Source organism: Cucurbita pepo, chromosome LG04 (genome assembly GCF_002806865.2).
Source record: "Cucurbita pepo subsp. pepo cultivar mu-cu-16 chromosome LG04, ASM280686v2, whole genome shotgun sequence".
NCBI lineage: Eukaryota > Viridiplantae > Streptophyta > Magnoliopsida > Cucurbitales > Cucurbitaceae > Cucurbita > Cucurbita pepo.
In genome coordinates, this window is record NC_036641.1 from 12,287,030 (window position 1) to 12,306,403 (window position 19,374).

The 19,374-nt window shown below is 36.5% G+C and overlaps 3 protein-coding genes and 1 long non-coding RNA gene across 12 annotated transcripts; 2 read left to right on the plus strand and 2 right to left on the minus strand.

Annotated features, from left to right (window-relative positions):
- Positions 1-188: 188 nt before the first annotated feature.
- Positions 189-4,409, minus strand: LOC111793196 (LRR receptor-like serine/threonine-protein kinase). The gene is made up of 2 exons (XM_023674973.1): positions 939-4,409; positions 189-814 (listed from the first exon to the last, which is right to left on the minus strand). Exons 1-2 carry the CDS (start codon positions 3,781-3,783, stop codon positions 291-293), a joined length of 3,369 nt encoding a protein of 1,122 aa, XP_023530741.1. The 5' UTR covers positions 3,784-4,409; the 3' UTR covers positions 189-290.
- A 1,528-nt stretch (positions 4,410-5,937) lies between these two features.
- Positions 5,938-8,605, plus strand: LOC111793212 (probable kinetochore protein SPC25). Of its 2 annotated transcripts, none has more exons than XM_023674991.1 (8): positions 5,938-6,194; positions 6,415-6,480; positions 6,635-6,781; positions 7,143-7,256; positions 7,355-7,444; positions 7,536-7,658; positions 7,830-8,059; positions 8,245-8,605. In XM_023674991.1, exons 1-8 carry the CDS (start codon positions 6,026-6,028, stop codon positions 8,254-8,256), a joined length of 951 nt encoding a protein of 316 aa, XP_023530759.1. In that variant the 5' UTR covers positions 5,938-6,025; the 3' UTR covers positions 8,257-8,605. The 2 variants fall into 2 exon arrangements, with proteins under 2 accessions (XP_023530759.1, XP_023530760.1); XM_023674992.1 differs by having other exon boundaries at positions 7,830-8,006.
- A 389-nt stretch (positions 8,606-8,994) lies between these two features.
- Positions 8,995-13,853, plus strand: LOC111793209 (FKBP12-interacting protein of 37 kDa-like). 2 transcript variants are annotated; one of them, XM_023674988.1, is made up of 14 exons: positions 8,995-9,176; positions 9,276-9,327; positions 9,419-9,480; positions 9,598-9,665; positions 9,785-9,821; positions 10,434-10,509; positions 10,605-10,669; positions 10,765-10,842; positions 11,380-11,427; positions 12,109-12,162; positions 12,626-12,787; positions 12,912-12,981; positions 13,338-13,393; positions 13,484-13,853. In XM_023674988.1, the coding sequence occupies exons 1-14, from the start codon at positions 9,150-9,152 to the stop codon at positions 13,649-13,651; spliced, it is 1,023 nt and encodes a 340-aa protein (XP_023530756.1). In that variant the 5' UTR covers positions 8,995-9,149; the 3' UTR covers positions 13,652-13,853. The 2 variants fall into 2 exon arrangements, with proteins under 2 accessions (XP_023530756.1, XP_023530755.1); XM_023674987.1 differs by having other exon boundaries at positions 8,996-9,176; positions 10,434-10,521.
- A 259-nt stretch (positions 13,854-14,112) lies between these two features.
- On the minus strand, positions 14,113-18,240 carry LOC111793222. 7 transcript variants are annotated; one of them, XR_002814900.1, is made up of 8 exons: positions 18,152-18,240; positions 17,549-17,651; positions 17,283-17,436; positions 16,335-16,423; positions 16,174-16,261; positions 14,775-15,045; positions 14,487-14,670; positions 14,113-14,377 (listed from the first exon to the last, which is right to left on the minus strand). It is a non-coding gene; the product is annotated as an uncharacterized LOC111793222 (long non-coding RNA). The 7 variants fall into 7 exon arrangements; XR_002814901.1 differs by having other exon boundaries at positions 17,283-17,433; positions 17,549-17,654; positions 18,152-18,234; XR_002814897.1 differs by having other exon boundaries at positions 17,549-17,654; positions 18,152-18,234.
- Positions 18,241-19,374: the final 1,134 nt, after the last annotated feature.

The window sequence follows — 19,374 nt, forward strand, 5'->3', positions numbered from 1 at the left end:
AATATAATGATTAAATAACTCTTTATTAATATATACATAATTTAGTAAAGAAAATGAAGTGAATAAATGTATTCATTATTGAGAAGAAAAAAATATTTTAAATTTTCTTTGGATATTTATGAAGATATGATGTTTAAGTAACTTAATATTTTCTCTTATTATAATTATTAAAGAAAAAGGGTATAAAATCTAAATCCTTTACATTACCCTTTCTAATTATCCCATTTGACACATTAATCTTAATCTTAAACTTCCTTCCCAAATGCATAAATAATAACCCTAATTATAAATCACTGGTTGCGTGAAAAATATGCACCCAACGAGGACAACGAAGCATAAGAGCAATGTGACGACTCTTGAACGGGTAGTGCAAAAGGTAAATGATTCGCCATAGAAGATGAGGATAAAATCGATGTCGTTGTGTCCAAGCTTGTCGTGTTGCTCTTCTTTTGTGGCGGCTTGTCAACGACATCTGTTGTTGTTGATAGTTGGTCTTGTCGGATCTCACGTAAAAGAGCCGTCACGTCTTTCATTGTTGGTCGATCTTCAGCACGGTCACTTGTGCAAAGCAAAGAGATTCCTAATGCTTGTAAAATCTCTTGGATTATCGAGTCGGGTCGCCCTTGAAGTTTCGTATCTAGTATTGAAATTGGATTCTTCTTCTTCTTCAGATGGTCTCTCACCCATTGAATCACGTGTTGGCCTTCTGCGAATGAGGAATCTACAGGTTTTTTGCCCGTTATTAACTCCAGCAAAACGACACCGTAGCTATACACGTCACTCTTGTCTGTGATCCTTAACATGCAGCCATATTCTGCATATGCATACTTCTTTTTAAATCATAATATTAAAGAAACTAAAAAAATATAAAGAAGTTCATTTTGTTTCTTTCAAGTATTTTAAGTATATGCAATAATTGTAACTAATTAAGACCGTACCAGGTGCAAAATAGCCGTAAGACCCAGCAAACTGAGGGTTCGTTGAAGACGAACCGCTCGGACCATCTTCAACCAACCGAGCGAGCCCAAAGTCCGCCAAACACGCTTCGTAGCAATCCCCCAACAGAATATTGTGAGCCTTCACGTCCCGGTGCAATATTGCCGGCACGCAGTCGTGGTGCAAATAAGCCAATCCCTCCGCCACACCCAACGCTATCTTGAATCTACTCTCCCAGTCCAGCCCCACGCGCCCATTCCCCTCGTGTAGTAACGCACCCAAATTCCCATTTGGCAAGTAGTCGTAGAACAGCAATTTCGTCCTCCGATTCGCCCCCCACCCTAGCAATCGGACGATGTTCCGATGTCGAATCCTCGCCAATGTTGCAATTTCGGATGAAAACGCCGCCGCTGAGAACACTTCCGATGATCGGAATCGCTTCACAGCGATTGTTAGACCTGATGAGATGCAGGCTCTGTACACGACGCCGGTCTTGCCGCGGCCGATGACATTAGCCGGCGTTAAGCATTTGATTACCTCAGAGATCGGAAGATCGAGCTTCTGGTATAGTGTCACTTCCCAGCCAGAGCCAAGCTCCAAGTCGCTGTCAAAGGCGTCGTCTGAATCTTCGCCGCGGGACCCATTGAAGTATCCCCGACATGAATGTCTATCTTTGAGAACGATATAAACTGCCGCTAGTAGCAGTACGCATGCCGTGCACAGCAATACAATCATGGCCACTCGAGCCGCTAGCGTGTGGGGAGCGCCGCTGCCATGGCCATCGGCGTAGCACTTCTCGCCGGCGAAGCATAACTCCGGGTTTCCGGAGAGAACGCTCAAAGGGAGCTGCGCGAAGAATGGCGTCTCAGGTACGCGTCCTGAGAAATTGTTGTGAGATACATTGAGAACCACGAGATTTTGCAGTTCTGCGAGAATGTGGAGGTCGCCTGAGAGTTGATTGTAAGAGAGGTCCAATGACCCGAGCATGTCTAGATTTGCAAACTCCGGCGGAATCTTGCCGGTTAATTGGTTTAAGCTCAGATTGAGACCGATTTCGAGTGAAGGAATCTTGCCTAAGCTCGGTGGAATGTTCCCGGATAGTTGATTGCAACTTAAATCCAGTAACTGTAATTTCAAGCAGGAACCGATTTCCGTAGGAATAGGCCCCGAGAAGCGGTTGTTTGAGAGAACGAGTTTCGTGAGCGAGTTGAAAGATCCAAAACTCGGAATCGGCGCCCCTTCGATTAGGTTATTTGAAAGATCAACGAACTGGAGCAAAGAAAGCTGGTTGAGTTCTTCTGGAAGAAATTTCGTTAAAGAATTAGAATGCAAATCAATGAATGTCAAATTCCGGCATCCAGAAATCTCCGGAGGCAACGCTCCAGTGAGGCGATTGTTTCCGAGGTCCAAGAAAATCAAGTTCTTCAAATTCCCAATCTCCGGCGGAATTTCTCCCGCGAGCTTGTTGTTATTCGCTCGGAACCGAGATAGAGACGAGCAGTTACCAATCGCCGGCGGGATCCTGCCGGAGAGATTATTGGAGAGAAGCAACAGCTTGGAAAGCTTCTTCAACTGAAAAATTCCCGTCGGAATTGAACCAGTCAAGGCATTCAGTGATAGATCCAAGGCCTCGAGATTGCGACAATTGGAAATGGTGGATGGAATACTTCCCTCGAGCTTGTTTTGCCACAAGAACAGCAATGTCAAATTGGCGAGATTCCCCAATTCAGAGGGAATCGTACCAGTGAGCTGATTATAATCAAGCTCAATGTGAGTGATTCTCGAACAATTCGCGATTTCCTTCGGAATCTCACCTGTTAATTGATTTGAACTCAGCAGCAATTCTTCAAGCATTGTTAAATTCTCAAATGTTGAAGGAATTCTTCCCGTCAGAGAATTAATCGAAACGTCGATGACTGTTAACTGATCACATCTACCTAACTCCGGCGGTATAACGCCGACCAAATTGTTCTGCCATAGAAGCAGACTTTGAAGATTCCGTAACCTTCCCAATGAGATCGGAATCGAACCAGAGAGCGAGTTCTGGTAGAGATAGAGATTTTGAAGCTCAGAGCAGTCACCAAGTTCATCAGGAATCTGACCGGAGAGAAGAGTAGTATAGATTGCCAACGTCTGAAGCTTCTTGAGAAAGCCAAGACTGGCCGGAAGAAAGCCGGAGATGCTGGTTTCAGCTAGCCCAAGAATCACCAAATTGCTGCAGTTACCAATTTCTTCCGGCACAGAGCCATGTAAGTTCTTGTTCCCCCCAGCTCTAATCACTTCAATCCGCCTCAAATTCCCTATACTAACCGGAATTTCACCGCTCAACTGATTATCATAGAGAATCAGCTCCTTCAAGTTCGTGAGATTCCCGATCCCTGCAGGGATTGAGCCTTCAAGACCATTCGAATTCAGGTAAAGCTGTTCAAGATTCATCAAAGCGCATATTTCACTAGGAATTTCTCCAGTCAATCCATTGTCACTGAGTTCCAAGGTCCCCAACTGGCTGAGAGCACCGATCTGTTTAGGAATAGAGCCGGTGAGATTGGCTCCCGACAAGACGAGCTTGTTCAACGACAAGAACGAAGATAAATTCCATGGAAGCTCACCGGGTAAGTTCACATTCCTCAAAACTACTTCCACTACTTGTCTGTTCTTATTGCAAGTGATTCCAAACCACCCACATGGAGTTTCATTGTTGGGGTCCCAATTACTTAGCACCCTGTTGGATCCCTTGAAACTTAGCTTCCAAGAGAGCAGAGCTTGGCCCTGTTCATTAATGGCGGAAACAGTACAAAGGCATAGGATTAGGATAAATGAAGAGATGGTCCATGAATTTACAGGCATTACAACTAAACTACAAACTCCAAGGAGGGAGAGAGAAAAAAAGAGGGTTTGAGCCTAGGGAGTGCCAAAAACAAGAGAAGCCAAATCATGTCTTGCGGTCTAGGACGTGTTTAAATTAGGAGTCTATAATAAAGAAAAGAAAAAATGGCCGGAAATTCTGGGATCCAAGAAGAACAGCTAGGCCATGATGGTCCATTGCAGGGGGAGATGGCATTTTTGGTTGGCGTTTCCTTTGAAATTTTTTATTCACAAGCAGGAGAGGTGGGGGGAAGGTGGAAAAGGAAAACAGTATTTTAGTTCAAATTTTAGCTTTAAAAAAAGAGGAAGGGCACGAATTACAAGAAGCTTTTAGACGCAGTGATTCTGGTGAGTGGGTTGAAATTGAAAGAAAAGTAGGGGTTTTGTTAACCTGGAGAAATGAGCTGCATTGCTTTCAGGGCAGCCATTAAACCATCATTCCCCAACTTTATTTCATAGCCTTCTGCTCTAGTTCCCAAAAAATCTGTGTGATTATATATATATTGCTCTTCTTCTTCTTCACGTTTTCATTCTTCGTAAGGCTGTTTTCTTTGTGGCTTGTTTTTTCGATAAAGATTTAATGCAATTATTTCAGCGTATTGTTTTTTTTTTCTTTAATATTTTGTATTTTTAGTTATTTAATAGATTATCTCTTTTCTTAAAGCAATTATAAACAGTTTCTAATAAGAGTTAATTAACTAATGTTGTTTTGTTTTCTTCTCTGATGATGTATTTTCTAATATTCTTTTCTACAGTTTTTGGGTTTCAGTTGCACATCCTCTGTTTCCCGTAAAGCTGATAACCACAATGTCTACAAACATTCCAACGGATGGGTGAGTTNGCGAATGGCTGTGAATCTGCTGCATTACTCTGTTTTATTTATTTATTTTTGACAAAATGATGAAAGAAATTTTGAAGAAGGCATGTGCTTTGTCGATAAAATAAAGAAGAGGCCAATCCAATCCGATCCAAATTTGGAATCATGATTTAGATTTCAGGGGTTTAAATTAGAAGGAAGTCATCCGTCCTTGTGCTTGTCTCGTGATCCTGACGTGGATTTTATTTTAATTATTATGCTCTTCTTTATTTCCATTTTTATTACTTTTTATTCCATTTGTTCATTACATATTATTAACCAATAATTTTATCTTAAACATGTAAAAGGAGGGTATGAGATGTAACCGATATTAAGTGCTAAATTTAAAATTTAAAAATTCACTAAACACAAAATTTAAAATTAAGAGGCAAAATAAATATTAAATTTTTTTAACGGAGTAATAAAATTGATTTTAATTATATACACTTAGAGATCTTCTAGTTTTATTAATTCAGTCCAACAACAAAATTAAATTGATAATATTTTTCATGTAGAACTTAGACTTACCCTATCTTTTTAATGAATAATTTATGAATATTAAACCATATCATATATGAACTTGAAAACTTATATATATATATATATTGGAAAATTAAAAAAAAAAAGTGCAATTAGATCGGTTGTTTGGAGAATAATTGAGGAAATGTGAGAGTGATAAAATAAAGAATGGATGTCCCATTTTAGCTCCACAACAAGCCTCGAAATTCGGAAGATGTCCCTTCCTAAGTTGATATGGAAACTTTTTATAATGTTCTTATTAATTATTTTGTCACTTAATCAATATTCAAAGTGAAAGTTTTTTGTTTGAATAGTTAATAATTAAGTTATTTTATTCTTCATTATACGTCACATAATTGGGTCAATTTTTGCTTCTTACTTTTAAAAGCTTTTTATTTTGTTTTGATTTGTTCATTTTAATGATTTGTATGATGTCCCCACCCTTCTCATTATATATATATATTACATTTTTTAATAAATTATATTGAAAACTAAAAATTATCTATCATAAAAATTATTTTGAATTATTTTTCTATAAAATATATAAAGAGATAGGGAAAAATTCGACCGTTGGAGATTAAAAAAAAATAAAATTGAAAGTTGAGATCGGGTTTATGGGCTCATAGAGCAACGAAACGGGCCGGCGAAATATCGGCCCAAAGTTGTTATGGGCTACACTAAACCGAGGGCCCAACTGGACACGCTTGTAGATGTTCGGACAATCATTTCGTAGCCCATTTACACCCATCATCGTCGTCGAGGTTCTCATGAAAAGAATTTGAACTTCGAAGCAAATTTGGCGGGCGAAGGCGAAGAGTGTGTACAGTAACTCTTCTTCTCTGTAAAAGAATGGAGAACAAGGTGGAAGATTCAATTCGTGCGAAGATGGAGTCCCTTCGAATGGTTCGTGAAAAGGAAATTCCATTCCAGCTGGAAAAGATGGAGTCCTTCGCCGATTCATTTCGCAAGTCTCTGGAATCGATCTCTGCAAAGTCGCAAGAAAATGCCCTAAGTCAAGGTGAGCCATCCATTCTATTCAATTGAATTTGTAAGAATTTGGTGTGAAATCGTTTCACTGCGACCAGTGGAACAATTTAGTCGGTAGTACAAGTGTTTGTGAAGTCATCATTAGGGCTTTGGAATGGGATAGCGTTTAAGACCCAAAATGAATGTAATTCTACAGCCCGAAAACTTACTCTGAAATTTCTTGTTTGATCTTTAATTTTTTGAATTCTCAGTGAAACTGGGAGAACTAAAGGCGAGGCTGAGGGAGGCGGAAGATGAATTGGTTAAAGCTCTAGCAGGTATGAATTAGACTATGCTACTTTCATTTAACGCTGGATTTGGAGCGAGTGATGGGCGAAACGTTGGTGTTTGTGATGCTGGTATCATTTCTTACTTTGAAATTAGCATACACAGTAAAGGCTGATTACCTTTATACTTGCATATTTTTTGTAGTGAAGACTCGCAAAGAGGCCAAACGGCTGGCAATCACAGACTCCCTTGCAGCTTCGAGATCTAGAATCGAGAAGCTCAGGAATACTTTACAAGATTGTAAAGCGAAGAGGGATAAATATTCTAACATTATATCTCAGCAATCCTTAGGTAAACTATGTTGGTGAGCTTAATTTATTTTGGAATGCTCACTCTTAGGTCTGTTTTTGCTAGCCCTTAAATCCAATCTTTGTGCAAATTTCACATGGTTCCTCCAAGATGAATTCAGCGACTTGGTTATGCTTTTTCTCTGCATTGTTTATTTCTTAAGTATGTTGGGTAGAAAATAATTTCATGCACCTTGTTGCCTGTGATAAAAAAACGTCTTGCTTGGAACTCAACAGTAATGCATACTGCATTCTTTATTTACTACGTAACTGCAAGTTCTTACTTCACATCCTTGAAATCTCCAAATTCAATATTTTCATGCAAAAACTAATTGCTTCTCCCTCTCTCTTCAATGCCATCAAAGCTTTATCTTCTTCTGAACACAAGGAAACCCAAGAAAGCGATTGCAGAAGTGATTTACAAGAGGCTATTTCTTGGTACAATAGAGTTTTGGGTTTTCATATTGAAGGAGGACGTGGTATGATAATTCAATTTTCTTTCCTTCAAGAATCTTTACATTTTTAGTGAATGAAAGCTTGAAATTAAGTTTTTGACAAAAAAATTTCGATCTTTCAGGGGTAACATTTTCTTTCAAGAAAATCATTAAGGACAATCCTGATAAAGAATATTCTTTTACCATTCGTCATGCAAATGATACTTATACATGTAAGTTTTGTGCACTTAAAATACGTTGTTTTGTCATGCTCATCGTCTTCTGAGTTCTGACACCCCTGGTTTTTTCTTTCTTAACTTTCAGTTTTAGATTGTACCCCATCCTTGCGAGATATTAAAGAATTGATTCATGAATTGAATAAAACAAATGGTTTATTCAAGTTCGTTAAGGTCATGAGACGGAGGTTCCAAAAGGCTGCAGCAGAAGGTACGCACTGAATTTGTAACTTACTGCTTGAAAGGTGCTATTCACTTCACAGAAAAATCATTGGTAGTTAATATACATACGACCCGGATCACTTTTTGTTGTGCCTCTTGAAGTTTGTTGGGTTCAATCTGTTCTGCACTAATTGTTTGTCATATTTTTCTTATTCAAAAGGAGTTGGAGCCGAAGCATTGTATCTGCATCAAGACTCAACGATGATATCTTTGTCAGCTCCTGGTTTGTCATCATCAACTGACGGAAGTGAATCTTCAACTCAAGAAATTGATAACCATGTTCAACCTGAGGAAACTAACAATCGTTCTAAGAAATTTTTACCTGGAAAAAAACCAGGTATCCAATCCCCTGGATCTGCCATTTCTTTGCGTCGATCTCCTCGTTTTAAGGTATTCAAATTTAATGTTTGGTTTCTGCTGCTTATGTTTTGTATTCTCTAGTTTATGATAATGAGATAACACTATTAACTTCTATGCATAACAAGCTGTTTACTGTTTTGGTTTATTTTATGCGCCGCACCACAATTAATGTTATGTAAGAGAGAATTCCTAACCAAATGCATCACGTATGGCAGGTGAGGAAATAAGGTTGGAGGCTACTAATGATTGAATATGCATTAGATTGACGGGCATAGCCCTTCTTCATGACATGGAATGCCTTGCAATTGACATTTTATTATGGGGTACTGATCTCAACATCTGCCAGAACTTCTCTGACTACTGTGAAGTGTGAAGGCTCCATATTTGAAAATTGAAGTTGAAGAAGACATAATCATATGACCTGTTGTATGCCCGTTGTGTCTGATTTGCTTTTATGTGCATTATTTTACACGATTATGATTTTATTAGTTGTATCCATCTGGTCTACATCTTAAGTTTTCATAATTATATTCGAACTTACATGAAAGATTGTGCAGTTGCTAATTTATCACTTGTGAAAGCTTGACGGTGCAAGTTCGTATTGCCCTCATTGCAGAGAATTTCCGTTATATTGAAATTCTTAAAAATGTTAAAAACATGTATGAAGTGGGATAAAAGGAGGGGAATGGAAGAACGAAGGAATTACTAAAGTGGGCTTATGGCCTTTTATATTATAATGGGCCGGTGGACTTACTGAACTGGGCTTCTAAATTATGGGCCTAGCTTTGGACTGTTACTCGGCCTTTGGATAAAAGGAGGGAAATATAAGAAGAACGAAGGAATTACTAAACTGGGCTTATGGTATTATAATGGGCCGGTGGACTTACTAAACTGGGCTTCTACTTATGGGCCTAATTGTGGACGGTTGCTCGGCCTTTGGATAAAAGGAGGGAAATTGAATTAGAACGAAGGAATCCGTCCCTCGTTGCGAAGCGGAACGATTCATAAAGCGTGACATCGTCCATCCTTTTGGATTTATTTCTCTCTGCTAGCTTCCCTCGCTATTGTCATAGTGGTCTCGCGCGTTGCAGTTCTCTGGTGAGAAGCGCAATTTGCTATAATGGCGTCGCACGGTCATCTTGAGGAGGTAAGTTCCTCCGTTTATTTTCACCGCTCGATTTGCTTTTCACGCGAGTTTTAGGTGTTTGTTCCTTGGAGTTTCTCTCTGATTTCTTAATTCTTTCAGGATGATGATTTTGGAGGCGATTTCACTGGAACGCACAACAATAGTCATTCAGGTTGATTTCACATTCTTTGCATCAAATCGCTAGTGTGTGACTGGCATTTGTTCACTGATGTTTATTTTGTGCTATCTTCATGAAAATTTAGGAAATAAGAGAGGTTTTGGCGATCTCGAAGATGAAGAGGATGACTTATTTGGTTCCAAAAAGGTATACGACCTGATTCTCTAGTTTTTGATTTGACCTTAAGTTACTACTTCGATTTTTACTTATTTTGTTGTTCATTATGATGTTAATTTGCGGCTTAATCTAATTGCTTCAACGTAGGCTAACGCTAAAGTCGAAGAAACTGCTCCAGGTGTAGCGACAGGAATGATTCTGTCACTTCGTGAGAGGTATTGAATCATTTTCGGTGATTGGTAAATGTTACGGAATATCTATATCGTGCACTGTTCAAAGGAAGCGATCCTTCAAGTTCCTTGTATATTTATATATTCTGAAACCTCGTGTGCAGTCTTAAAAGCTATGAGGATACACTCACAACATGCCGGGTATGGTTTTAGTTATTTCACCATATCTCCATGTCTTCATTCTTCATTGCCTGTCTATTCGTAGCGTTTGTCAGTTCTCGGCTTAGTTTTGCTTGGAGATCCATCTTTCCGATGAATCTTTGTATTAGATGCCTTCTTTCCAACATTAGAAATTCTGTTATTTTGTCTTTTGGTTCCTGATATACGGCACCTTGTGAATCTAATATTTAGCTCTTTCGAAAAGCATAACCTAACATGGTTTAATAGTTTATGATTATGTAGAGAGATCTAATCTACATTAATTCTATAGAATCAGAATAACAACCAAAATCCTACTTGAATCTAATGTCATAATCAACTAGAATTGTAAACTAGATATGTAAGAGGCTTGTAATCCATTAACATATTATTCGAGCTGAAAAAACGTGTTTATGTATTAATCTATTAATCCTCAGTACCGGAGTTAAAGCTGGTATCATTGTCTAGTTTCACACTTTTTTTGTAATCGCTATGATCTGTTGCCTACTACCAGTCTATCTTTGAGTTTGGATAGCTTCTACTTTTTACTGAAGCATTATGCAAGGATGCTCATATGCGATGCTTAATTACTTGTTGGATTGACCTTGGTTTCAGACAGAGCTTGACATTGCCAAGTCTGAGATTCAGAAGTGGATTTCTTCATTTCAGAATGAGAATTTCATTCCTGCTGGTGCTTCCCCTGGTTTGTTGAACTCTGAGATATGCTCGTTTCTGTTCATCCTCTATGACCTGCTCATCCTTAAAACAATTGATCTTTCGATGTAGAACCTAAATTTGTGATCAGCTTTCTGCAATCCCTGAAGTTCTCGGAGGAGTCTCTCAGAGACCAGGTTTGCCGATATTTTTTTTAGTGTTTGGTTTTGTAGATTCAATCAGGAATCTGATATTTTTTCATGCAAGATGTAAAATGTGTTTCATCTTTCAGCTAGAAAAGGCAAAGAAGAAGGAAGCCGCTTTTATCGTTACATTTGCAAAACGAGAGCAGGAGATTGCAGAGTTGAAGGCAAGTTGTGCATCTTTTTCCTTTTAGACTCGAGGCAGAAAATTTTATTTGTTTCCACTTTGAAATACGGGAAGTATTTGGATGATGAAAATGGAATATCTTTCATCTGTCGTGCATGATTTTCAGCACTTATTAACCTATAGGACTTAATCAACCTTGGTGGTATACGGTTGTTAATAAAATTTGAACTTGGAACCTTAGTTTTGTGTGAAAGTTTTGCGCGAAGTAAAAGGCAGTTGAACATGATACCTTGAAGCTTCCTAATCCATATTCAAGACAAGACGCTAGGTTTTAGTCAAAAACAGAACTGCTAAGTCTGTAATTGCTAATACGGCTTCATCCGAGATGCTTATGATTCTGATATTCTTTTTGTGATGTATGAAATGGAGATGTTTTCATCGTTATTACTCTACTGCTTGCATTTTGGTTCACAATTCCTTACGGATTGATTTATGAAACTCTTCATTTGCTATTACAATTTTGATTACTCTGAGTACTTTCAAGATCAGGCATCTCTAATATTGTTCAAATATCCAGGCTGCAGTCCGGGACTTGAAAGCACAGTTGAAGCCACCATCCATGCAGGTACTAATGACGCTTTAACTTTGGTTTGGTAGAAGTGCATAGTACTAAGATTGGATATTGAGAACAACGCAGCACAACTTTTTGACTTTTCATTTACTTTTATAAACATTTCTAATGTGTTTTTTCCTTTCAGTTTTTCCTTATATAAAGAATGTTCGAAGCAAGACATTGAGTTGCTTATATATGCTAGAATTGATTGATGAGAATATGATATATGGTTGTTCTTGTTGTTTTATATATATTGTTAAGCTATGAAACCGTGAATTTATATCTTAAAGGTCTTAGAAATCTCTGAAATGTGAGGAGAAAGGTGATCAACCATTTTGACAATCCCAAGGTGACCCTAGTTCGAAGGTCTTCGTATGTTTAGATATTCTTTCCGAGGTCCTAAATTCAATCCTCTGGGCATAAAACCCTATTATTGAAAATCTTTGTTATCTGCTGACCTTGGGTCAAGGCCTCTCTGAAAATTATTGGAGGTGGAGGTGGGCCAATTGTTTTCTATTTTCCTTTCATTTAGGATAAATTGCAAATGTGCTAGTTGTGATGTGTAATGTCAGTTATAGAAAACTTCTACTTCAGTACTTCATTGTGTTTGTAGATGTAGACCTTTTGTCTTCTCGTTTGGAAATCACTTATGTCTCCAGGTTTAACTTACTTGCTTACAACTAACTTTAACAGGCTAGAAGATTATTGATAGATCCTGCAATACATGAAGAGTTTACTCGTCTGAAGGTCTGTTTTACATGAACTACCAATCTTGATATGTATGGTTGATACCTCTCGCTTAGTACGCATCTTTTCATTCAAGCTCAGATATTTTAAAAGCTTAATTAGAATACGAATTTGACCAGATCTTAGCATTTGTCATTTATCCATCTCTTTCTTCATGTTCCGTTCATGGTTAAACTTAATGGAGGGTGGATGCTAAAAGATCCTAGACGGTCCCACAAACTTTTTGAGAGGGGTTACTTTGTGAGTGAATTACAAGGGAGAGTCGGGGGGGTTTGTCAGAACTGTTTTGAAAAGTGGTTTTTGACCGATTGGAAAAGAGTGAAATAGTAAAGCCGAAGTTGCAAGGAGCCATCTTTGTGAGTGAAATATTATAATTGAATTCTATGATAACAGCATAAACTCGAAATCAAAATCAAGATTAGTGAATTGAGTATTAATTATTTGACTTTGTCATGACATGCAGAGTTTGGTTGAGGAGAAAGACAAAAAGGTAAAGGAGCTGCAAGATAACATTGCCGCAGTAAGTTTTACTCCATCAAGCAAGATGGGTAAAATGCTGATGGCTAAATGTAGGACTCTGCAAGAGGAAAATGAAGAGATAGGAAATCAAGCTGCTGAAGGAAAGGTATAGTCCCTAATTTACGTCGTGTTGTGACTTACTCTTTCATTCACCTCTTTTATGGAGTTTTTTCAAATGGAGCTTTTACTTCATTTGTTTGTGCAATCATTCGCCTCGCCCTCGACTGCAGATGCATGAGTTAGGAATAAAGCTTGCGTTGCAGAAATCTCAAAATACGGAACTTAGAAATCAGTACGAAGGTCAGTATCTATCATTAAATACTCATTTTTGTTGCACGACTTTCTGAAGTTTATAATTGGAACAGTTTGCATGCTTCAAGTTATTGCGATTTTTTCATGAATAATTATTAAGCACTTTAATTTTCGTTTAGAGTCACTTTCTTTTCATAATCCGACTTTAAAGCAACTATTTAAAAATTATCATAACTCAAGCTGACTGATTGCACGATGTTTAATTTGTTATCAAACACAAGATTTTTAAAACACTAAATTTGACTTCAAATGTTAATCCTAAAATAATGTGGTCAGAATTTTTCACTACTTGGGACGGTGATATATTGACTGCTAAACTATGTTAACACCACAAATCTATGCAGCTTTGCAGAAATATATGGAGGGGCTGACAAATGACGTTGAAAGGTCAAACGAATTGGTACGCGCATCATCCGTGTTATATTTTTTGGTCACTTTCTGAATCAATTTCTATATTTATCAGTTTCTTTTTTCGTATTCAATGAACTAGGCTATCGTATTGCAAGAGAAGCTTGCAGAGAAGGATCGGGAGCTTCAAAGCTTCAAGGAGGCTTTACAGCAGCCGAGGAGTCCAACGGTCGAGAATAAAGTTGATTCACCCCCTGCCGAGAAGCCACCCAAAGATGAGGTGGTTATTTCCGGCGATGCTGAAAGCTGAGATCAAATAGATTTTCTGAATTTTGTACCTGTATATTACATTTAATTTCCCACATCGTAACATTTCGTTTTTAGCCTATGAATATCGTTAAATTCCATAAGAGCAATATGAAAAATACTGCATATGTTAATTTTTGCCTTTGTTTTTTTGTCATGATGTAATTTGTAGTAATGATAACCCGTTCATTTTTAGTTTGTTTCTATTTTGTTGTCTTACTTCTTAAATATAATTTCAAAATCCAAGTCAATTCTGAACTAAAAAATATATAACTTTAAAAACTTAATTTTGTTTTTAAAATGACTAAGAATTCTAGTAGTTCTAACCCTTTTATTTTTAGTTTTTCTATTTTACTTTTTAAATATAATTTCAAAATTCAAGTCAAAATTCTAATCAAATAAATACAATTTTCAGAAAAAATAAAAAAATAAAACTAGAAATAAAATTTGGATCAAAATACGGTGTAGAAATATTAAAAAGAAAAATTAAATTTTCAAAGCAGTAAGTGCTAAGGATAGATTTAACAGACCTCTTTCCACCCCAAGCTTTTTAAGATTTGTCGTGCGTAACTACGCGCCAACTGAGATATTTGTTTCAGCTGCAGTGCTCTCGGAATAGCCAGAAGGGGGTGGTGATGTTTGATCACCGCGATGAATTCTTCGGTCCAAGATCCACCCCTAAACCACCGTGAAGGATTCTTCTCTCGGCTAATTTATTTGCTTTTAACTTCTGTACACAAGTTTTGGTCATGCTCAGCCAACTCATAACAAAACTTGTCCAAAATTTGTCAAACAGAGTCGTAGCGCGTTATTGATTTGATCTGAAATATGAAGTTTACCTTTGCAGACGCAGAGAGACTATCTACCAACGTAGATGCAACCGCACATTTTGCCTCGTTATTAGCAAAGATCAATTGGCCTATCTATTAAATCAGTAAACCCCAGACTTTTTCTTACACGGAGCTTAACTACCTCTTACTAGGACTTTGTAGCTTGTAGATTTTCCCTGAAAGTGGATTTTCCCTGAAAGTAAATTTTGGGTGGTCATAACATGGTAAGAAAAAGAAAAACTGGTAGAGAATGACCAAGAATTTAGAAATGAGCCGTATAAAAGAGGCAGTTCTCACCTGTTGCAACTTGTACCAAATCTAAATGTGATTCACATATTGGAGCTGTTTTAAGAAGAGCAACATTGGAGAAACCGAAAGATGAAGCTTTGCAGACTTTTTCACCAGTTTTTCAACCAACCTCATAGCTTTGCCCTTTTCCCCTGTTCTGGACTCTGAGGCTGTCGACCAGTCCCAGATGTCCACAACAGAGAGTTTGGGAATTGTTTATTTCCCATAATGTGCGACTTCACCATACGGGGCTTTCCAGTTATTTCATCCATCGAAACACCTTCAAAAGAAGCCAAAGAAAACCTTTTAACATGGATGAGATATTCGATATAGTATATTATAGATCCAAACATCTTTTAATCCCTCTATAAGTCTCGCAAGAGATTACATATATGACAATAGAGTAGACTGTAGTAAAGGAGCAATAATTAATCGTGTATAATGGTCATTATTTTTGCTCAAGTACAATCATCAGGTAGCTAGATTTCAGAAGTATGATAATTGGTAATAGAATAATGAGATGTGTATATCCATAATATATATGGCTAGTGAAAAAAAACATTTTGTGAATAATCATGCCTACTTTTAGAAAATCTCTAAACTAATGTCAATATATTAATTTCAGTACTAAATATTAAATATTACTAGTAATAAATAGATACACCTAAGTTATACCAAAGTGTCAGTAGAGAAGAACTATGATTTAGATAAAAATGTCCTCATACTTCTAACAAATCTATATATAAGTATATCACCTTAATTTCCTTGTCAAATGTCATTTGTAACGAATTAATACATGGGATAAAACAACATTCTAAATATAAAATTGATTTTCTTATCACAAGATTTAAAATTGAGTGAAACTAAGAAATGATATTTGAGGTATTGAAAAGTGTTTTAATATCTTCAACTATAGAAAACAACTTCAAAAAATAAAACAAAGCAAGCAAATAATTATATTACATATATTATCGAATAAAAATAAAGTTAATTGTGTAATGAATGATAATTGAAAATATATCATTCATGACTTAAACTTTTTTTAATTAATACTACAATGAAAAAGAACAAACAATATGTTGATATTAAAAATTGTTAACTAGCTTAAAATGTTACTAATTAAATCAAAGGTATGATGCTGATAGTAAAAGGAATCATTTATGCATAGTTCTATATATCTAATAACGTTGTTGCTGATATTTTCTAATTTCAAAATGTACAAGTAATTAAATGAACTACAAATTACTTCAAATTTATAAAAGAATTTTAGACTTGTAAATGACTGTAACATTTAAAAGTTGATCAAACGTGCCAATTTCTTTTAATATAAGACACAACAGAACGAAAATATTGCATGCAACAGAACCCAAACTTGAGGCTAGGTTGCAAATTAGTAGAGTTACACTACCTCCATAAAAATACACTTTCGCCTGGATTCAATATAGTATGATTTTTGTCTCGAAGCCATTCACCTTGCATCCTCTGAGTATCATCCTCTGAACCACAGCCAAAGTCATTAGTTGCACAATAGTAATTAAATTACTTTCTCAACTAGTGAAGTCACATTACCTCCACATAACACTCTTCGACCAGAATTCATGATTGCAGGATTTTAATCGTAGTAACATTCACCTCTATCCTCTATGTATCGCCATAGCCTGAACTACAGCAAAAGTCATTCTGGTTTCATCATAATAATAAAAATGCACACAAACACTTGATGACAAACAGTTTTTAGCATCATAAGTCGTTGAAGACGTGGGATGATTCTTATGCTCAAGAACAGTAATGCCAACCTCAGTTTCTCCGGTTAAAATAAATGGGACATATTCGTCAGTTAAATACAAAAGACAACATTGGCCGCATCAAGAGCTGATGAAAAAATAAAGCTTCCTTAGCATATGTCATATAACTATCCTTCGTCATTTAGTGAGAGTCGTCAAATGTGAATTCACAGCCGACTATAATTTTTTTTTGCAAGTAAGCATAGTCATGGAAGCAACAACATCAACGGTGTTGCAGAAAATGGCAGTGGAGTTTTAGAAGCTTAGAAATATCTTCCGTTTGAGATAGGTTAAACTTGGCAAGTAGTAGGGGCACAGTAGTGATTTTGGTTCAGCTGTCAAAAAAGAGATCTATCGTGCCTTGACATATAATTTAAATACAGAATATGTCGAGGATCTAACAAAGGAAAAGTCTAATCCAATCATCTAGTTTGACGAAAATAGTAAGCATATTCGCATTTAAAAACCAATGGCTCTGGAAGCATTTTATAAATATCAATGGCTGGATTAAGATAAGAGGAATATCTAAATAATCATCGAAAGCATACACAGTACTGGTCCAAAACAAGCCAGGCAGATGAAACTTCACTTGAAACTGTAATCAATTAGGTCTATTGGCCAGAACAATAAAATAATTAGCAGCTCTTTGTCAACGACCAAACTTGAAATCTATTGAAAACAAGCAGCTGCAGTATAATAGGCTGAAGAGTGTTAGAATGCTTTGATAACTAACCTAATGGTAGTCCGTCTCCATCAGTTCCTCTGCATTTAGACTATCAAGTCCACTGGCCTCAAATGAAGAGTGATCCTCGCTGCCGGTAGTATACACTTATCTGCATGATTCGCCTTTAACAGGATATCACGACACATCTTACATTCTTCACCTGCTACAATGTCCAAAAAGCAAGAAATTAATTAGAGTGATCTCAAATCAAAACAAAAGAAGACCACAGTGATTATGACAGGCGAATGCTCATATAAACAACCAAGAGACAGTACCTCGTTTGACCGAAGAAGCACATAGCTTCCATTTTCTAATTTGTAATAAGAACCATCTCGACTGCTATAGTACCAATCGGCTACAGGATCGTGATAAAATCCACTGCTGTTGGAAGTAATGCAAGTTAAGTAACAATTTGCAGTAGAAAATGCACTTGAAATGGCAACTTAGAAGCAGAGTTGTTGAAATTCGGCAACATCCTCCTAGAAAGAAATAACAGACTAACAGTATGAAAAACTTCACAGAGGATAGAAGAAATCGTGTGAAGGTACCGGTACACTTATCATCTAACAATGCGATATACGATATAAGTTTTTAGGTAGTACATTAAATTGTTATATATTACACAACAAAATTACTACGAATTAATTGTGATTCCAAGCTGTAGAACAATAAGATTACTCCTCAATCAAACATTTTCCATAAAGATATCTTAAAATGCTCGTTTCGATCCTGTATCTTTACAATTATCTTCGAAATCATCTTTAACTTCAGAAATAGCAAGTTTCATTCTCCAAAAGATTGTTGTACAAATGTTCGATGATTTGACAATGAAAAGTCAGCAAAGCAAAATCAATATATGAGAGACTAGTTAAAGAAACCTGGAATGGAAGTATAGCCGAGACGTCTCATCCCAAACGAACGAGCAATGACTGTCCTGCAATTCCTCGGAACCGGACTCTGTCGCGCGCTCCATTCTGTTTGGCGGGCTTGTTCTATCCCCGCGCATTTTATACTATTCAAAATCCAACCCAGTTTTGGGCCGTATCATGGCTAGTATGGGCCTATAAATACGGGCCGTTAGAAGCCCAACACTTCATTGGGCTTGAGCTCTTCACGGTCTTTTTGAGGTAACTACGACTTCTTTACACCCTTCATTTTATTATTGTTTCCCTAAAATAAAAAAATAAAAAATAAAAATGTTTACTTAAGAGAATCAAAAGCATTTGTGAATCATGATTGGCGGCGGCTATATGTTTTACATAATAATTACGATAAACCCTAAAAGGTGGAACTGTGCTAAATGACCATTATATTATTGACTTTGGATTTTATTTTAGTTAAATTCATATGTAAATGTAATGTACTTGATTTTCTTTTTTAGTGCCTCTGTCCCTAAATGATGTTGAGGATTCAATCATTGAAGATGAATATTTTTCATTACCTAAGTTAGAAAAATGATTGTATTTTATTTTATAGTTTAAAATTTAGTAATGCGGTTAAATAAGAGATTTAGCAACGTTTAGTAAAAAAAATGTTTATTAAGTTTTTTTTGAACAAATAGATCACTACCGAAACTCGTATCTATACACTTCTTTCTCAGCTTTGCCTTTCTTTACCAATGTCGACGCTTCTCGCGCGTTTTGAGGGACTGAACCTTCGACTAAATTATATTTTAACAATTTTATAAAAATAGGTTTGGACCGGAGATATTGTTTATTTTCTGAATAAATTATGATTTCACAATTCTAAAATTATAAAATCTAAAAAGATATCGATGAAACAAAAGAAGACCTATAATAATTGATTTAAACGAGTTGTTGCAATCACTTTTATCTTAAATAATGTTAATTTAATTTCAATATTTCCCCTAAATAAAAAGCAAAGCAATGGTTAGTGTCACGTACCTTTCATATATTAATATCTTATCATTGAATTTCTCACCCACGCTCGTGTCACCATAATGAATTGTTATTAAATTCTGAATGCAACCACACACAACTTCTATCATTGCAAAATATGATATGTTCCATACAATTTTATGCCATTTATTTTAATTATTTTCGACCTCATATTATTTAATAAGTAATTAAATTATTTCCTC

What these genes read in the sequence shown, in the direction of transcription:
- LOC111793196 (XM_023674973.1), bottom strand. Translation starts at nt 3,783, where the DNA reads ATGCCTGTAAATTCATGGACCATCTCTTCATTTATCCTAATCCTATGC. An exon ending in TTACGGCTATTTTGCACCTG is followed by an intron (nt 815 to 938) that starts GTACGGTCTTAA and finishes ATGCATATGCAG; the next exon opens with AATATGGCTGCATGTTAAGG.
- LOC111793212 (XM_023674991.1), top strand. Translation starts at nt 6,026, where the DNA reads ATGGAGAACAAGGTGGAAGATTCAATTCGTGCGAAGATGGAGTCCCTT. An exon ending in TATATCTCAGCAATCCTTAG is followed by an intron (nt 6,782 to 7,142) that starts GTAAACTATGTT and finishes ATGCCATCAAAG; the next exon opens with CTTTATCTTCTTCTGAACAC. An exon ending in TGCAAATGATACTTATACAT is followed by an intron (nt 7,445 to 7,535) that starts GTAAGTTTTGTG and finishes CTTAACTTTCAG; the next exon opens with TTTTAGATTGTACCCCATCC.
- LOC111793209 (XM_023674987.1), top strand. Translation starts at nt 9,150, where the DNA reads ATGGCGTCGCACGGTCATCTTGAGGAG. An exon ending in TCCTGCTGGTGCTTCCCCTG is followed by an intron (nt 10,522 to 10,604) that starts GTTTGTTGAACT and finishes CTTTCGATGTAG; the next exon opens with AACCTAAATTTGTGATCAGC. An exon ending in TGAAGCCACCATCCATGCAG is followed by an intron (nt 11,428 to 12,108) that starts GTACTAATGACG and finishes TAACTTTAACAG; the next exon opens with GCTAGAAGATTATTGATAGA.